Raw genomic sequence first — 19025 nt, forward strand, 5'->3', positions numbered from 1 at the left:
TCTGTTCGAAGGTACCGTAAAAACTGGTGAACTGATCGCAAAGATATTTTGGGTGGGTAATCCTGGGACCCCTGGGAGTAAAATAGGCTATTTAGTTTCCCCAATTTCAGCTTTGGTCTCCAGAATTCTCAGGTTTGGACTCCCACATAACATTCGCGTTCACATAACGTTCATTGTGACGATGTTCTCATTGTGATGATCTTACTATAATTCACCAAATGTCCGTCTGTCTGTCTGTTCGAAGGTACCGTAAAAACTGCTGAACCGATCGCAAAGATATTTTGGGTGGGTAATCCTGGGATCTCCAGGAGTAAAATAGGCTATTTAGTTTTCCCAATTTCAGCTTTGGTCTCCAGCATTCTCAGGTTTGGACTCCCACATAACATTCGCGATCACATAACGTTCATTGTGACGATGTTCTCATTGTGACGATGTTGTGACGATGTATGTGTTCACGGTAGTGTTTGACGTGACGGTGTGAATGTAATTTCGTAATGTTTTTCGTTTCGTAATCCTTTAATGAACGTTTAATGTTTAATGAACGTTTAATGTTTGATGAACGTTTAATGCCCTTCGATGTCGGGGCCGCATGCGCGCTACATGCACTGGACGGGCCGGCGTGTACCTTGCCCTTTGCCGTCAGGCTCGGGTAAACCGCTGAGCCCCATCCGTGATGGGGACTGGGGCTTGAGACAGTGTCCCACGAACGAGGAATTCCCAGTAAGCGCGAGTCATCAGCTCGCGTTGATTAAGACAAGACATAACATTAAGACATAACAAGGTGATGCTTGTGAGCTCAAAGAACTGAACTGAACTTCTTCCTGAGGTTGGTCACTGAAGACGAAGGGACCATGAACAAATCTTTAGAGTGTCAGAGTAAGGTTGTGAGACTAACTTTAGCAACACGTGTTCTGTATTTCTGACTAGCTTCTTGTCTGTACATCCCCTAAGAAGGACGCAGCTGTTGCTTGTCTGGAATGTGGTAAGAGGTCATCAATTGTCATACATATTCAAAAGAGGGTCAGGGTGCAAGATGGTGTGTACATCGTGGGTATAGAAGGCAAAGGGGGTGGGAGTCAGATTCAAAATTTCCAAAAGAGTCGGAGGCCAAAAGAAATGTTACATATAAAGTGGAATGGAAAATGTTTTTTCCACTCATGCAGTACAGCCATTATACAAATCAAGGACAGTACTTGTCCCAAATTAATTTTCATCAGTACATTAGCCGAGTGGTTATTATAATCAAGTTGATGGTTTTTTTCCCTTCATCAAATAGTATACACCTTCATTAAGTTACCACTTATAATGAGCAAGTTGCCCAAATCCCTCCCCCCCAACCCCCCTAAAACACCCCCACACACCCTTTTTTCACCAATTCCTCTTCCACCCTTCTCTCTTCAACCTTTCCAGTGTTGTTTTTGCCCTTTCGACACCGGTAATTAGCGGCCTAGGGGATGATGCCACCTGCCAAGTTTAAGGAAGACCACGGAGTGAGCTCAATTAGCTCTTCAAATCCAACACTGTGTGCATGCGTATATTAGTGAAGACAGGTTTTTTTTCACGAGATTTGACACGAGTTCAGAATCTTAAAATCAGCAAGCCTTGGGCATTTCCATTATTGGGGAATGGCTGATGGAATAGCTCAAAGAGACCTTTGAGTTGTCTAGTGTGGGTTCGATTCCGGACACAACTATAAACATTCATCCTGACGCTTCGCATCAATAAGGATGCCGTTCCTTTTGGGCGGTGGTCAGCCAGGTGTCATCTGAATTTTGTGAAAAATATTCCCTCGCTCTAATGATTTGATACCTTTAAATGAGGTTAGCCTTTTGAGATCTTCAAAAGAGCCGTGTGTTGTTGAATTTCGCCCTCTTGTGTGCAATGGTTGTTTGAAAATTGGATTATCAGGAGCTTTAAAAACAAAATACAAAATTAAGGTTCATGGACGAGTGAGATGAGGATGAAAGTGAATGTGCTCACAGACATGGTAAAATAATACATCCTGGGTTATCATTCGATCCCTCTGGTTTTGAGTTGGTTACTTAAGCTGAAGAGGAAGAGGGATGGATGGAAGGAAGTGCGAGTGTGAACTGTGATCTCCAATGTCATTTAAAATGGAACTGAAACGGCACTCTTTTTTTTCTTTTCTGTATACAACATCGAGGCTCGTGTAAGAGCTTTCACGTTGCAACATCAACCGATATGCCTCTGCCCACATCATTACATCATGGTTTGATTTATATCCCTTCAGCTGTTCTCAAATATCATATTTTTACTTGATATGACCTCTGACCTTTGACCTTTGACCTTTTGATGCCAAACTCGAATCGGTTCATCTTTGCATCATAATATATGCTGAAACCAAGTTTGGTCAAAATTCCATTACTGGTTCACAAGTTATCGCATTAAAAAGGGGTTTTACCTGACATGACCTTTGACCTCGTGACCCAAAAATGTAAGCACTTCATCTTTTGATCAATATACATACCTGTACCAAGTTTGACTTGGATCCCTTCAGCCATTCTCATGTTATCGTGGACGGAGGACGGACGAAAACCTATCACGGACGGACAGATGGATGGACGGACAGCCGTAAGGAAGGACAACCCGACTTCGTCGGCGGAGACATAGATAAAAAAAATCTCAATTGAAATACTAAGGTATCTTTCAAAACCTCATAAGTGGTAGATGAGGTTCTGATGAAATAATTTTAACTTCATTTTATACCCTTATGTCATTTCCAGTAATTTCTGTGTTATGACGTCACATATGTTTCGTGTTTTTTATGACCCAAATTTTATGACCTGTTTCACAGACAATAGTAATTTCTGTGTTATGACGTCACATATGTTTCGTGTTTTTTATGACGATGCAATTGAACATAGATAGGAACGGAGTTGGAGAATAAATCACTTTTTAACAAAATGGAAACAAGTACGGGGAGAAAGAGAATGAAAGAAACCAGCATATGTAAAGCCCCTGTAGTTTGCTTCTGTCTTTTCTGCCTCCCTCTGCAGCCCAAGACCCAATCACAGCCACAACCACAACTTTCCATGCCCGTCCGCAGCCACCACCTGGAGAGCAGAGCACAAGCCCAGAGCCAGCAACTGAAAAGCTAAACAGAAAATGAATGCAGTGACTACAGGTTATCGGTTAAAGGCCATGAAGCAAAAACAGCCCTGCAAACAAATCAGTTCCTTCCTTCTTCTTCTTCCTCCTTCCCTTCTTAGTCTTCTTAATTTGCTACCGCTTGTTCACCGAAGACCCTTTCTGTGCACATTGCTATTTTGTATTTGCACTTTGATTCGTCCTACTCTGTCTGACTTGCATTATTCATTGGTGTTTCTTTGTAATCCCAAATTTTCTTCCATGATTATAGTACATGCTTGAGCACTTATTGGAGGAGGTTTTACACTTTGTTCGATGTATGTTTTATGGAGTGAGAAATGAGGATAATAAATTAGTGGGTTTTAAACTTGCTGACTTTCACTGACTGGCTGTGTAATCTCTTTTGGGAGTTGACTTAACCAATCATTTACTGTTAACTTAACCAATCAGTTAGTCCAACCGGTTGGTGCCGACTTGCAGAAGTAGCAGGCCTGGAGCGGTCTGGTCTGAGTTTGATTCTCGACCTGACTATAAACTGCCCAATTGGTGTTTCACAGACAAGGCACTGCATCAGAGTATGTCGTCCCTCTGAATGGATGTTAAACCGGGTGTACCCTTAGCTATCATTAGGTGGTGAATGTTAAAGATTCCTTGGTTTATATGATAATGAGTAGGTGAGTTATTGCCGGCACCCTGAACAAATTACAAATTCCTGCCCAAATCACTTCCAGTCAAACTACAGATCTGGCTATCTGGTTTGTGAGACCTAGTTGAAAAACGTTCCTCGGCCTACCTCCCAAGAAGGGGACACATGCGTCCATTAAAGAAGTAGTCATAGTCATCGTAGAAATTGTCCTGGTGATACAATTGGCCAGACCGAGCCTATGTTATGTTAAGAACAATAGAATATATACAGTCACGTGAAAAAGTAAGTAGTAAGTTTTTGACTTTTTCAACATATTTCAACATACAGCTATTTGATCTTCATTTCAACAATATTGATAGATAAAGGTGATATAATATAACAAATATCATGAAACATTTACATTTTGTAGTCCATTGTATAATTTAAATAAACATAAATGCAAATTTCACATGTGGAAAAAGTAAGTACACCCCTACATTTATCACTACTTCAAATACCTAAAATTAGAATCAGGTGCACCTGCTCAGGTGCAAATGATTAGAACATCATTAGAGAGGATCTTGGAGGAACCTGTCTTATTTAAACCTCAGACATTGTTTGGTTTGCTCTTTGTTGTTGAAGTGTGCGGCGTCACCATGCCTAGATCAAAAGAGCTCTCTGAGGCCTTCAGAAAGAAGGTTATAGATGCCTACGAGTCTGGGAGGGGATTTAAAAAGATCTCCAAACAATTTGAAATCAATCATTCGACTGTCCGGAAGATCATCTACAAATGGAGAAGATTCCAAACAACTGCCAACTTGGTCAGGCCAGGCCGTCCCAGCATGTTCAGCCCGAGAGCAGACCGCAAGATGCTGAAAGAAGTCTCTAAGGACCCCAGAATGTCATCACGGGACCTACAGGTAGCTCTTGCCGCTGTTGATGTCAAAGTGCATGAGTCTACCATTAGAAAGAGGCTGCACAAATTTGATCTACATGGGAGGTGTGCCAGGAGGAAAACTTTGCTGTCCAGAAAGAACATCAGGGCAAGACTAAAGTTTGCCAATAAACACCTAGGCAAAGACCAGCACTTCAGGAACAATGTGCTCTGGACAGGTGAGTCAAAGGTAGAGCTATTTGGGCACAGTACCAGAAGACATGTTTGGCGAAAACCAAAGACAGCATTTGACCACAAGAACCTGATACCAACTGTAAAGCATGGTGGTGGAAATATTATGGTTTGGGGCAGCTTTGCTGCATCAGGGCCTGGGCAGCTCACCATCATAGAATCCATTATGAATTCTTCATTGTACCAGAGGGTGCTTGAGGATAATGTGAGGCCATCTGTCGGAAAGTTGAAGCTGAACCGAAGGTAGACCTTGCAACATGACAATGACCCTAAACATACCAGTAAATCCACCAAGGAATGGCTGAAAAGAAAGAAATGGAGGGTTCTGGAATGGCCAAGTCAAAGCCTGGATCTACATCCCATCGAGATGCTGTGGGGGGATTTGAAACGAGCTGTGCATGCAAGAAACCCCTCAAACATCGCACAGCTGAAAGAATTCTGCATGGAGGAGTGGGCAAAAATTTCTCCCAGTCGATGTCAGAGACTGGCAGATAGTTATAAGAAACGCCTACTTGAGGTTGTTTCTGCCAAAGGGGGCAATACCACCTATTAGAGCCAAGGGTGTACTTACTTTTTCCACATGCGAAATTTGCATTTATGTTTATTTAAATTATACAATGGACTACAAAATGTAAATGTTTCATGATATTTGTTATATTATATCACCTTTATCTATCAATATTGTTGAAATGAAGATCAAATAGCTGTATGTTGAAATATGTTGAAAAAGTCAAAACTTTACATGGGGTGTACTTACTTTTTCATGTGACTGTACATACGAGGAAGAGTACCCATCCCAAGTGATGGGAAAATCCAGTATAGGATCCCCTTCCCTCCTCTTTATCTCTTCCCTCCTGTTTATTAGAAAAATTGTAGATGAGTTCATCTCCAATGCACTTCTACATATACTTGCATACATATAATTACGCTCACATCCGTGGTCTGCCTAGCAGGCACGTAAGACATCGGCCATTAAAAAGCTCGCAGTGTTGTGTGCAAAATTTCTGAGGAGATTTCGTTGGCTCAATAGCGCAGTGGGCTGTCACAGCGTAAGTGATGGAGATCCCTGGTTCGTGGGCTGTCACGGCGTAAGTGATGGAGATCCCTGGTTCGAGTCCCTGGTTCGAGTCCCTGGTTCGAGTCCCGGGTTGAGTCAGAATTTTTCACACTAGCCCCACGCAGGAATTTAATTCCTGTTTATTAAAAAATTGTGGATGAGTTAATCTCCAATGCACTTCTACATATACTTGCATACACGTACATACGCATACATATACTTACGCTCACATCCGGGGTCTGCCTAGCAGGCACGTTAGACATCGGCCTTTATAAAGCTCGGTGTTAAGTGTGGAAAATTTCTGAGGAGATTCTGTTGGCTCAATAGCGCAGTGGGCTGTCACCGCAAAAGTGACGGAGGTCCCTGGTTCGAGTCCTGGGTTGAGTCGGAATTTTTTTTACAATAGCCCTACGCAGGAATTTAATTCCTGTTTATTAAAAAAAAACTCGATATATATATACAACTCGATATATATATACACACATACATATACATATGTATATATATGCATATACATACATACATACATACATACATACATACATACAAGGAAGAGTACCCGTCCCAAGTGATGGGAAAATCTAGTATAGGATCCCCTTCCCCTCTCTCTTTCCTCCCCCACTCCCACCCCCACTTCCCTGTCTCTCCCACACTCCTCTCCCTCCCCCATATCCCTCACCCTCCCCTATCTACCCTCCTCCCCACTCATCTTCACGCATGTTCAAATAGAATACGTAACCATGCCAACAGTTTTTTTTCAACCAAGTAAATTGATGATTACCTTTCCAATGGTAGACAATTGGATGAAGGTACAAGACACTTTGATTCACTTCCAGTTCAATCAAACGTCCTGATTTGAATCAAACATGAATGGTGTTTGGAGTTCAATACCGCAAACAGACGTTTTTGGGAGAACTACGTTGCCAGTGAAACAAGATGATGTCGTAATGTGCGGACATGCATAGAAACACTCCGCTGGGACCTGTATCAACAACAGTCGCTGCATGCATGGCAACCTTCACGCACTTGTGGCACTATATTAATAAACAACACGAAGCAGGACAAATATGCAAACAAAAAGAGTACTGGATTTGTTTTATACACCATGAAGGCTCGTGGCAGAGCAAGAACACAGAACAAAAATCAAAGAATTAAATATATCAGCTTTTAATAAGCCTATATACTATACAATCATGACGGGTGCACAAAACTCAACAAAACACAGAGGATTATACACACAAACTTATGGATTACGTCAGATTAATTATTTGCAACTAGTGTGACTCGGCGTGCTCCGCGCGAGTAGATGTATACGATAGGTTCCAGACCAGGCCACCCTCCCCACCCTCACCACATTCCCCACATCCCCCCTATCCCCAAACCGAAACTGACTCAACTCAAAAACAGGAAGTGACCCACCACAAACCGGAAGTGACCAATTAATTATTTATTTTCCAATTTTCACATTTTTTCGATTTTCCCAATTTTCCAAATTTTCAGATTTCACAATTTTATAAAAATAAAAAAATTGATTTTCAAAATTTCTGATTTGTCACATTTCATGATTTTCCCAATTTTTTTGGTCAGGGTATATAAAATGGCCGAACCCATTTTCAAAATATTTCAAGATATATTTAACACAATTAGACGGTTGGTTGATAGTCAGGTTGTATTTTTTTTTATTTTTTTTGTTGTTGTTGTATACTGAATCGAGGCTCGTGAAAGAGCTAACATTTACTTCACAAACAAATCGACCAGACAAACAAAATACACAAAAAGAGGGAGCGGAAGACAAGATGGGGAGAAAAGGGGAAGCACACAAACACAACATCCGAGAGCAGGGAGATGTGTGGAAGGGGGAGGGCCTGGGGGGAGGAGGCATGGGAAGGGGGGGGGGGGAGGGAGAAGTATAAAGCACAAGGACACCAAGGACTTCCAGGACAGAAGTTGGTATTTCAAAAAGGGGATTGGGGTGAAATTAGCAGGGGTAGAAAAGATCAAGGTTTTGGATGGGGGAAGATAAGAGATGGTGGTGAACAGCTGTTTTAAAGACCTGGAGGGTGGAGTGGGATTGAAGAGAGTGAGGGAGTTTGTTCCAGAGGCGGGAGAAAAGAGGAATGAAAGAGTGAAGGTGAGCAGAGAGTCTTGATTTTGGCAGTTTAACCATAAGAGGGTTGCAGGCAGATCTTGTGCGACCTGTAGGAATATTTGCGGGACAGAGCCCAGAGAGAGCTGGGGGGGCAAGGATTATCTGGTATATCCTAGTAGCTCCACGAGCTGTTGCATCAAGGACGTATAGTCCTTGATGCAACAGCATGGGGGGTATATGGTAGTATATGGGGGGTATATGGTCGTAAAAAAGGTCCCGTGGGCATTTAATGGTTAAAGCAAACCACCTATCTTATTATTATCTTTATTGGACCCCAAACAACTAAAAAATACTTGGTGGCCATCTCAAAAACGTGTAGCACACCATTTTATGACGTCATCAAGATGGCCACCATAAAACGATGCTTAAAATCATAATTTTGAAACTACTCAATCAAATTTAAAGATGTTGGGCTCAAAATGTTCAGAATGAAGCTACTGAACTGTTTATACTGTTTTCTGTACATCACACTACCTAAACATATTACAAATATAAAAAATGTAGGAAAAATACATATTTTAATTTGTTTTTGTTGTTGTTTCAGGTGCTTTTTGTGACCAACAATGTAGATGTTTTCCATGTTCCTAGACAATCAAAAAGTCAAGAAACATCCCATAAATAATTCTGTAAACATACACAGTATAAAAATATATATTTTTAAATACTTTAAAGTATTATTATTATTGTATTTATTTATTGTATGGGCCAGTGACTGTCAACCAAATCCTCGAAGGTAAACATGTGAAGAGAGGTGTAGAAGCACACATGGTCACTCTGCAAGCACTATTCATGCTCTATGGAGACAGTTTCTTCGAATCACACAGTGATCTGTATGATCAGATTATATTAAAAGGAGAACAACTCGATAAAGCATGTGCAGGTGGAGATCGGCAACAAATTGGTTTTGCCCATGATGAAATGATGGCTACCATTGAATCTCTGAACCTCATTGAACAACTAGCTCAATTTGATGAGGACAACGCCTGTTATCCACCATACAAAGTGATGCAGCAGTACATGCAGATGGTAATGGAGATGGCAGTGATTATCAGAGCTGTTCGAACAGGAGACTGGGAATTGCACCTGACAGCCCTCAAAGCATTTGTCAAATACTTCGCACATGACAAACTAAACTATGCACGAATGATGCCCTTATATCTAGCAGACATGGAACGCACAAAGGATTCAAATCCAGAGATATATGAGGAATTCATGCAAGGAAACTGGGTTGTGAACAAAAATGCCAATGTGCCTTTCTGTGCAATTGGAGCAGATCATGCTCTGGAACAAATCAACCGGTCAATGAAAGTGGCGGGAGGACGAGTAGGAATTACCTTAAATCCTTGTGCTCGTGCAAAGTTTTTTCTCATTTCTCCAGAACTAGCCAGACTCTCAAAAAATGCCCAGCAGATGGCAGGATTGTCTTCCCAGACATCATCATCGCATCATGAGCTTTCAGAGGCTGTACTGAAGCGACAAGAGACAAATATCCAGAATCTTGTCCAAACTCTGAGGGTTTTACAAATCCATTCACTGAAGACTGTGATGATCTATTTAACTTTGCTACAAAAGCAGTCTTGCCAGAGAATATCAAGAATGACCTCTGCAACAGGAATGAAATTGGCCAGGATCTGTTTGATGAATTTGTGTCAAAGAGAATCACAACTGGTGAAGTAAATCTCTGGGATTCGATGAAGAAGAGAAAGCTACAAACATGGAAACACGCTGGGGAAAAAGTAGCAGTCAAAGCAGGACAGAAAATAGTTGAACTTCAGGAAGACCGATCACTCTTTGCCCGCATGCTAGTTGTGTCAAAGTCAACTAGCATGCGAAATTGGGAAACATGAATTTTTAGTCCTGCCAAGGGCTCTGTTTGCTGCAGATGGCACAATGCCGCACTGTTCAGCGAAGAGCAACCTTATGAAAATCGTTGAAGATGCCCCCAAAGCCTTACCAGAGGTAAATGCTGAAGTAGCTGAGCACCCAATCACAGAAATGAAGGTTGCCCTTATAGATGCCATGGCAGAAGTTCAATCGATGCCGAAGCCAGAAAGGATAAAGCTGTGTTCAGATCTCGGACTTTACTTCACAACACTTGTCTTTAACGAGTTCAACCAACAGAAATATGATGAAGCGCATCTGGTATTTGACAGATATGATGTCTCCCAGTCATTGAAAACAGCTGAGCGAGAAAGAAGGCAAGATGGCACTCAACCAGTTGCTTACCACATAATGGACAATACAAACATTGCACAAGCGCCCCTAAAGAAACTATTCTCTCATACAAACACAAACATGGAGCTCTCAAACTACCTGGCACAAAAATCTCTTCAGCAAGGCACCAAAAATGGAATGAAGCTTGTTGTGGCCTGCGGAGACAAATGTGAAGCAACACACAAGGACATGAGCTACCTGGCAAGTGAACAGGAAGAGGCTGACACAAAGTTACTGCTGCACGTCCTTGATGCAACAGCTCGTGGAGCTACTAGGATAGACATTAATTCACCGGACACTGATGTTCTTATCCTTGCTCAGAATTATGTAAACCAGAATTACGTTACCCAGAATTATGTAAAGATTCGTCATTCATAACAGGAGCTAAAGACAAGCACAGATCAATTCCTCCAGGACCAATATGTGATGCTCTTGGCAGTAACAGAGTTGCTGCCCTTCCTGGATTCCACTCCTTTACAGGAGCGGACATTACTGGTGGCTTTGCAGGCAAGGGAAAGCTAACATGCTGGAAGGTATTTCAGAACTCCAGTGAAGAAACCATTTCAGCCTTTAGCAATTTAGGCAAGACTCTCAAACCAACAGAGGACACTATGAAGGCACTGGAGCAGTATGTATGCCAGTTGTTTCTTCCTCAAACACAGATAGATGAGGTAAAAGACTTGAGGTGGTGGTTATTCAAGAAGAAACAAGCCCAGTCTGAAAAACTTCCACCAAGAAAGGATGCACTGAAACATTCAATCTTGAGAGCACATTACCAAGCAATGATCTGGAACAATGACAAAAATGTCCATGTCAACATTCCATCACCTTGGGATTATGGTTGGGATATGGTCAATGGGCACTGGGTGGAAATAACATCTACACAACTCCCAGCACCTGAGTCAGTAATTCACTTGATAAAGTGTGGCTGTGCTACTACGAAGTGTGGTGCTACAAGGCATTGCAAGTGCAGAAATGCACGACTAAAATGCACTGAACTTTGTAATTGTGTTGATGATTGTGAAAATATGGAAGTGGATACAGCCAGTGAGGATGATGAAGACACGGAGGATGAACTGATCTAACATGTTTCTGAGTTATTAGTTCACCCCCCACATTCTGTTATGCTTATCAGTCTAGACTGAAGGCTAGGCTTGACTTGGGAAATGCAATGTTTTAGAGTAAATCCGTTTATTAAATGTTCATACATCTCTATGTATATGTCTCAATTGATTGGACAAATATATTAGTATAATGCATGGAGGGAGTGGGACGTCCAGCTCCATCTCCCGACGTTTATGAACCCCTTTCTCCCACCTCCAATAGGGAATACTGGGTACACATTACCGACTATATTTTCTTGTATAGTATTTGCGCCAAGAGCTGTTCTTATGTAGTTGCATTTAAAATATATTTTGTCAATAAATTTCAGTTATAAAAACAAAATCATTTCATGTTATCTTTCCAGTATAGTACTATATTTTAATACATACAAAAATACAAAATATACTCATTTTTGACACAAATTTTATTTTTTGTTGGTAGAATATTATGTGCAAACAGTATAGATATCTCTGCAGCATCATTCTGAGCATTTTGAGCCCAACATCATTAAATTTAGTTGAGTAGTTTCAAAGTTATGGCTGAAAATCTGATTTCAAGCATCGTTTTCATGGCGGCCATCTTGATGACGTCATAAAATGGTGTTCTACACATATTTGAGATGGCCACCAAGTATTTTGTGGTTGGTTGGGGTCTAATAAAGATAATTAGATAGGTGGTTTGCTTTAACCATTAAATGCCCACGGGATTCCAAATGCTCCTACACTAGTCGTAAAAAGGATTTTGAGGACCATATGAAACGTACGACTGAAAAATATAAATATATCGTTGTTAAAGAAGATGATATAATAACTAATAATTTATTTACATAAATAAAATGAATGCTGAAGAACGAGCAAGAAAATTTAAGGAACATCAACAATTACTTTCAAAAATTGTGAAACAACGGGAGGGAATAAGGAAGAAACGGAGACAAAAGCTATTAGGTGAAGACGTATTTGAAAGAAAACAAGAGGAGTTTTTTAAACCTCTTTTAAAATCTTCCGTACAAAATGGGGTTTCGATTCAACTTCCTGCGACAGAATATTCCCCAACCCAAAAACAGGAAGTGCCTGATTTGATTGACCTATCAGGTCAAGTTCCCACGATAACATATACATACTTCCAAACAACAACAGGAGTTGCGAGAGTTGGAGGAACTAGCGAATCAAGAACTTACAAATATAGAAACAACACAATCATCCCGAGGCCTTGAGAAAACAAATAAACTTTCTAATTATGTTGCGAAAGCCACTAAAAACAATGAATATAAAAGGGGTACATTAACCAAAACGGGTCTCATTCCATCAGAAGAAGAAGAGTCAGCAGCGTTTCATCTTGTTAACGAGACGGTATTGGTATTTAATGATGAGTTAATGTTTTTGAGTGATACCCAAATGTTAAATTAACCCCCAGATTCATGTTTCTTCTCACACACACCGGACATAGAAACGCCAGACTCGGTGATTCAAAATATTTTGATGCGCCACTTGATATGGAAAGAGAGGAAGATATGGTATATATTGAGTTGTTAAACGCGATTGATTACGAGGGGTATATTAGGGGTAAAGGTAAGAAAAACGAGAAGGAAAAAGATATTCTTAATGCTTTAGATAAACCTGGATTGAGTTCAGACTCCGGTGTTATTTTTCTTCCGAGCGACTCACCACAATTAGTTAATAGGCTATTACTGCTGTTAGGTAGTAAGGAGGCAGGAAACAACAATTGTTTTAATGAATTATCAGCCATTTTAGATCAGTTGATGAATAGGAAAATAATTAATAAATGTCAATACAAAGATCTTTCATCTCACATACAATAAAATGAGAAACACAACTCTTAGATTTGATTTTACAACGAGCGATCACACGACTCCATTCCAATACCCGGTACAACTTGATCCCACAAAAGAATATGAAGCGGCAATATTGTCTATGGAAGCCTATAATACCTTGTTTAACATCACAGAAAAGAATAACAAGTTTAGTTATGATCCGGGAGCTGGATATAAAAATTAGAAGTACCCCCCCGGAGCTTACGAGATACCTGTACTATGTTCAGAAATTTCACGTGTTATGAGCGAACAAGGTGATGAACCAAAAAATATCGAAATAGATACTCAAAAACATACATCAAAATCAACTATTAGACTTGAAAATAATTATAAAATAGATTTCACGATTACTAATTCATTCTGCGAGATGTTAGGTTTCTCCGCAAAAAAGCTTGAGGATAATAATACGTTTGTCAGTGATAACGTCGTTGACATATCCTCAGGTATAAATTCAATATTAATTCACTGTGATTTGGTTGATGGTGCTTATGACTATGGAGCAAAAACAAATACAATATTTTCATTCAGCGCTTATTCAACTCCAATAGGTTATAAATTCAATATGGAGCCAAAGAATCTCACCTATTTGCCCGTGTCAGGAAAAACCATTTCTAAAGTAAATTTTAAGATAACCGATCAGGATCACCAGATGGTTCCTTTCAATGGTGAAATTATATCCATCAGAATTCACCTACGTGAAGTTCTTTAACAATCAACTGTAGATCAGCTACGCGAAGTCCTAAATAAAAAGAAAATTTATTTTCGAAAATAAAATGGAGGAGTGGTTTAAACATTTTGGAAAGAATACAACGTCAAATATAGAACTCGGTAAATATTGTAAACAGCTAAACCTTGATAACGTAAGTATTTGTATGAGGGATGAATTACCAAAGTTGCCCAAAAATACAAAGAATATTATAATTAATTTAGAAGATAATAGCGGGAATGGGTCACATTGGACTTGTATTTATAATGGCGGGGGTAAATATTATTTCGATAGCGATGGACTTCCACCACCTCTTGAAGTAATTAACTTCCTACCGAAGGGGGAGAGTGTTTGTCAAACGTTTCAAGTCCAAGAAGTAAATTCTAAATGTTGTGGCCAATTATGTTTATACGTATTATTTCACCTCAACAATAATGAAAGTTTTTCTGATATTATTTTTACTCTTATTTAAAATGACCTACGTTGGAAAAGACGGTTCTATCTTTAGGGGATCTCAAGAGACGGCCGTTGATTTATCAAATTATTATACAAAGACCCGGGTCGAACGACAGAAATATGATCTAACTAAAAATCTCAATATGAAAAATAGTTATAAATTAATCAATTTATCCGAGTCCCACGGGTAACAACGACTTGGTGAGATTAGGTGATGTATTACAATATATATATCCCAAAAGAAAACAACACGTTATGACAAAATTATGAAATGTAGAAATTACAGTCACAACGCCCGGCTCTCCAGATCATACCCCTTTTCGCATTAAATTTAACGTGCCACTTACAATCAATCTTTATAAAGAGGGGGATATTGTTAATATGGTAATTGATAAATGGGGGTATGATATGCCTGATTTAGGGTATAATTGGTTCTTTTCAATAAACTTGGAAGACCTACAAGATTTTATTTGGTCCCGTAAAGAAGAATATTACCCGTTGGTGACCATAATGCGGTATGTGGAAACACACTTAGTAATCAACTAATACATGAGTTAGGAAGTAAAAACTTATATGGTAGCATAGCGATGGTTCGTATGACAAAGAGTCAAGACAATCATATAACTATACAAAGTCAGGGAATACAAACAGATTTGGTGGTGGGAAGATGGAATGGTATTACCTGCCATAGTATTAATCTCATGTATATTTCAAAAACATAAATGGTTATTTAATTTGAAATTAAATAATTTCAAATTAGTTTTTACCAATTCTATGTATTCACTCCTCATCCTTTGCTTCTGCTTTCCTCTTCTCCTATTCCCTTGCTTTTGCTCCCCTTATTTCCCTTACTCTCCTTGCTTCCAACTTTGCTCGTATTGCTTCCCATTTTTCCTTTGCTGCCTCTGCTTCTGCTCTTGCTTTAACTGCCTCAGCCCATACTTTTGCTACCCCTTCCTTTGTTGCCTCTACTTCCTCCTCTTCCTCTGTTACCCCTGCAACTCTTGTTTCTTCCTTTATCTTCTCCAAGTCCTCCTTCATTTTCTCCAAGTCCTCCTTCATCGTCTTCCATTCCTCCCTGTCCTTTTTCTAATTCTCCTCCTTCTGCCTCTCTTCCATCTCCTTCTTCTCCTTTTCCTCCTTCTCCCTCTTTTCCTCCTCCCTTTTTACCCTTAGAGCATCTCCCCAGAGCACATTATACATACAGACTTGGCATTTAATATGGAATTTTTTTTCTTCTTGACTTGGGTTTAATTTCTGAACTCAGTATATCAATCTGGTGAGTTTATTTTACCCTTCGGTGATGTCTTTGTTGAAAGAACCATGTCACTGATTGTCTTTCGCAGCAAGAAGTCAATAACAGGATTATATCACAGGTGGCGTGACAAAATGTAAGGACAGGTACATTTGACGATTGGCTTCTCAATCGGGTATATAAGGGTTGTTGCGTTCTGTATTAGTGGAAAACAACTGCTGCACGTCTACAAAAGTTATTGCCGCTTCCTCTGGAGATGGTCCGTCAACTTGACAATGCTGTTTGTCATGGAGTGGTGGCTTTACGAAATTCCGGCATGAAACAGCGTGCTATTGCTCGGCAGTATGGCACCAATCAAGGTCAGGTGTCAATGATCCCGAAACGAAATGCTCAGAGGGGTGTCCCTACTCCAATACCGAGGCCAGGACGTCCACACAGAACCACAAGGAGAGATGATCGCCAGCTGCACCGGTTAGTCTGCAATGGCCGTACAAAGTCAGCTAATCAGCTTAGGGCTGAGTGGCAGCAACTGACAAATGTGCCTGTATCCAGAAGGCTAGTCAACCAACGACTGGTTCAAGCAGGCTATCGTGCCAGGCGTCCCCTGAGAAAGCCACGCCTGACCAGACAACACAGCCAGCGCCGATTGCAGTGGGCGAGAGAGCACCATCAATGGCAGCCAGGACACTGGACTCACGTGACCTTCAGTGACGAGTCTAGATTTCTGGTCTATCGTCAAGATGGCCACGTCCGAGTGCGCAGACAAGTGCATGAAGCCCACAACGAAGATGGTATAGTGCCAAGAGTCCAAGCTGGAGGTGGTGGGGTGACCGTTTGGGCTGCTTTTCATGCAGGGGGCAAAACTGACCTGGTTGTTTTGAATGGAAACCTGAACCAGTTCAAGTACAGGGTCATTCTGGAAGAAACATTGCTTCCATTTGCTCGTGCAGCCTTTCGAGGAAACTTTGTCTTCCAAGATGACAATGCACGGCCTCATCGTGCTCGCATGATCCAACACTTTCTTGCTGGCCGTGGTGTAGAGCATATGGAGTGGCCTGCCATGTCCCCGGATATGAATCCGATAGAGAACTTGTGGGCAGAATTAACGCATCAAATCGACAACTTGGACCAGCAGCCTGCCTCTGTGCGTGAATTGCAGCAGGCTATTGTCACTGCATGGCAAGCGATTCCTGTCCAAACCTTGGCAAATCTCGTGAACAGCATGCCTCGACGTGTACGTGCTCTCCTGAATGCTCGTGGGGGTTACACGAAGTACTGAACTGTAATTTTACTGTCCATAATCCTAGTCATAATTTAGCTTTTGTTTTTGTTGAATTTTTTTTTGGCTAATGTGCAAAATAAAGAGATACTTCTGGAAAACGTACAGAAGTTTAACACAGTACTGTCTGTGAATTGAGTTCGATATCAGTTTACATCACTTTCAAGGATCAATTTATTTGCTTCGAAATGTCAAATGTGGTTTTTGTTTCTTTAAAAGGTCACATGAACAAAATCTAGAATAATTTCAACATAATTCCAATGAACTTTTGGTTCTAAGTCATCTTGAAAAGTAAGTTCACTCCCACAAAAAAAATATTCCATATTAAATGCCAAATCTGTATATTCATCTGGATTTTGAGCTATTCTTGTATTTATAATTATTTTTCTCACAATAGGGTACCATTAAGATTTGTTGACATATTCTAAAAGACTTTTATATTTCATAACATTGAGAAGTTCATTTTTATTTAATATTTTAAGCAGGTCTCTAGTTGTAGGTTTTACAATATTTGTATATGGCTAATCCTTAATTACAAACTTTCCCTGTTTATGTTCCAATTCATAAGGAATTTAAAATGTTGCTCCCTTTTCTTGCAAGTATCCTTGAATACAAAAATTATAATTTTCCTGAAGTAGTTTTCTTGCCATTTTAATATAAAAAATTATTATTTATCTTCAATTGAGCCAATAAACATTTTTACTGTGCCGATAACGCTATTACAACATAAAAATAATGGTTTGGGGATATTATTCTCATTCATTTCTGTATGAATTGCAATATGATTACTTGAAATAGAACCAAGTTTCCCAATACACTTAAATTGTTCTGATTTAAAATAACCGTGATAATCTGATTTATTAGTTATCCCCTCCTCATCCTCCTCTATTTCTGTTTCTGAATTAGTGAAAGAAACAATCTTTTTTACCATATGTGGCATCTCAAAAATAAAAGAAAGAGTATTATTACCACATTTTATTTCGATGGTTTGCGTTTTAAATGATTGACAAAGTGAATTAAAACTTGATGGTGAAATGGGGGTTGGAACTGTTTGATACGTTTGAATATTTAGGGGAATTATATTTTGAACAGATTGTATATTAATCCCAAGCCACATGCTATAATTATTATCAACCAACGACTTTACATCAACGATAAATTCAAGGGGTGTTTCCATTTTAAAAACGAGCTCTGCTTTACTTTTGATACATTTGAAAAACTGTTATGATGTGTAACCCAAGTCCAATGTGAAGCATATCCGTATGGTTGTAATAATATTCCTCGAAACAATCGCGGGGTAATATAACTTTGATCAGTATGTTTTGTGTCGTATACGTTTCAAGATGTAAACCTTTGGTAGTTATCGTGAAACAAACGGTATTCATGTTATTATATAACAATTCAAACAGGGCTTTAAACTTGTTTGAATGTTTTGATCGAGCGTAAAAAAGCATTACTTATTTTAATAACGCAATGTTTCTTTGTTCTAAAGATCAATTTTTAAATAATTTATTCTCCAAGTTTTGTCTTTTGTAATTCCTGTGAATAAAATGCCCCGAAGATTTCTTCTCCATGTAAATCATATAACTTATAAGTCCAAGGTACTGTATCTGTTATCTCAATGATTTTAAAAAGTTCATTAGTCCATCTCTTTGTATAACCCTTCTCAAAATGACTTTTCCATCTGTATATTCTTACAACATCGCCAACTTTGAACTTTGTTTTTCTCAAATTAACCTTCTTTTCATATCCTAATTTTGTAACTGTTTCTGATGGTTTTTCTTTAGTAGACGAATGTACCGCATTATTGTAATTGTTAACAATATCTTGAATTACCGATACCCATTGTTGAGAACCGACTTGTGTGAATTTTTTATACAGCCTCTCTTTCAAAGTACGATTAAAACGCTCAATGACAACTGCTTTTCCTTCATTAAATGTACTGTTTAATGTTAAATCTCATGCACTTTAAGAAAGTTCATAAAAATGCTGTTGTAGAACTCCGTCCCCTCGTCGGGCCATAGCTTCTTTGGTTTCCTTTTACTTTTATTAAATATCTGTTGGAAGGCTAACATCAGAGTATTACCTCTCTTCTTTTTCAGGGGAACAACCCAG

General features: G+C 39.6%; 2 protein-coding genes across 11 annotated transcripts in view; both read left to right on the top strand.

Moving 5' to 3' along the window:
- LOC137437986 (uncharacterized) overlaps positions 1–3494 on the top strand; it is a 52071-nt gene extending 48577 nt beyond the window's left edge. For 7 of the 10 annotated variants that reach the window (XM_068132804.2, XM_068132802.2, XM_078766701.1 and 4 more), the window contains one exon: positions 2986–3494. In XM_068132804.2, the coding sequence (XP_067988905.2) occupies positions 2986–3119 (134 nt within the window). In that variant the 3' untranslated portion in view covers positions 3120–3494. The remainder of the gene's footprint in view (positions 1–2985) is intronic. The other 3 variants (XM_078766694.1, XM_078766695.1, XM_078766699.1) reach the window with 1 other exon arrangement.
- Positions 1–19025, top strand: part of STARD3 (StAR related lipid transfer domain containing 3) — a 196824-nt gene that overhangs the window by 83539 nt on the left and 94260 nt on the right. The window lies entirely within an intron of this gene.

This window comes from Myxine glutinosa, chromosome 12 (genome assembly GCF_964187855.1).
Source record: "Myxine glutinosa chromosome 12, kmMyxGlut1.1, whole genome shotgun sequence".
In the NCBI taxonomy this organism is placed as follows: Eukaryota; Metazoa; Chordata; class Myxini; order Myxiniformes; family Myxinidae; genus Myxine; species Myxine glutinosa.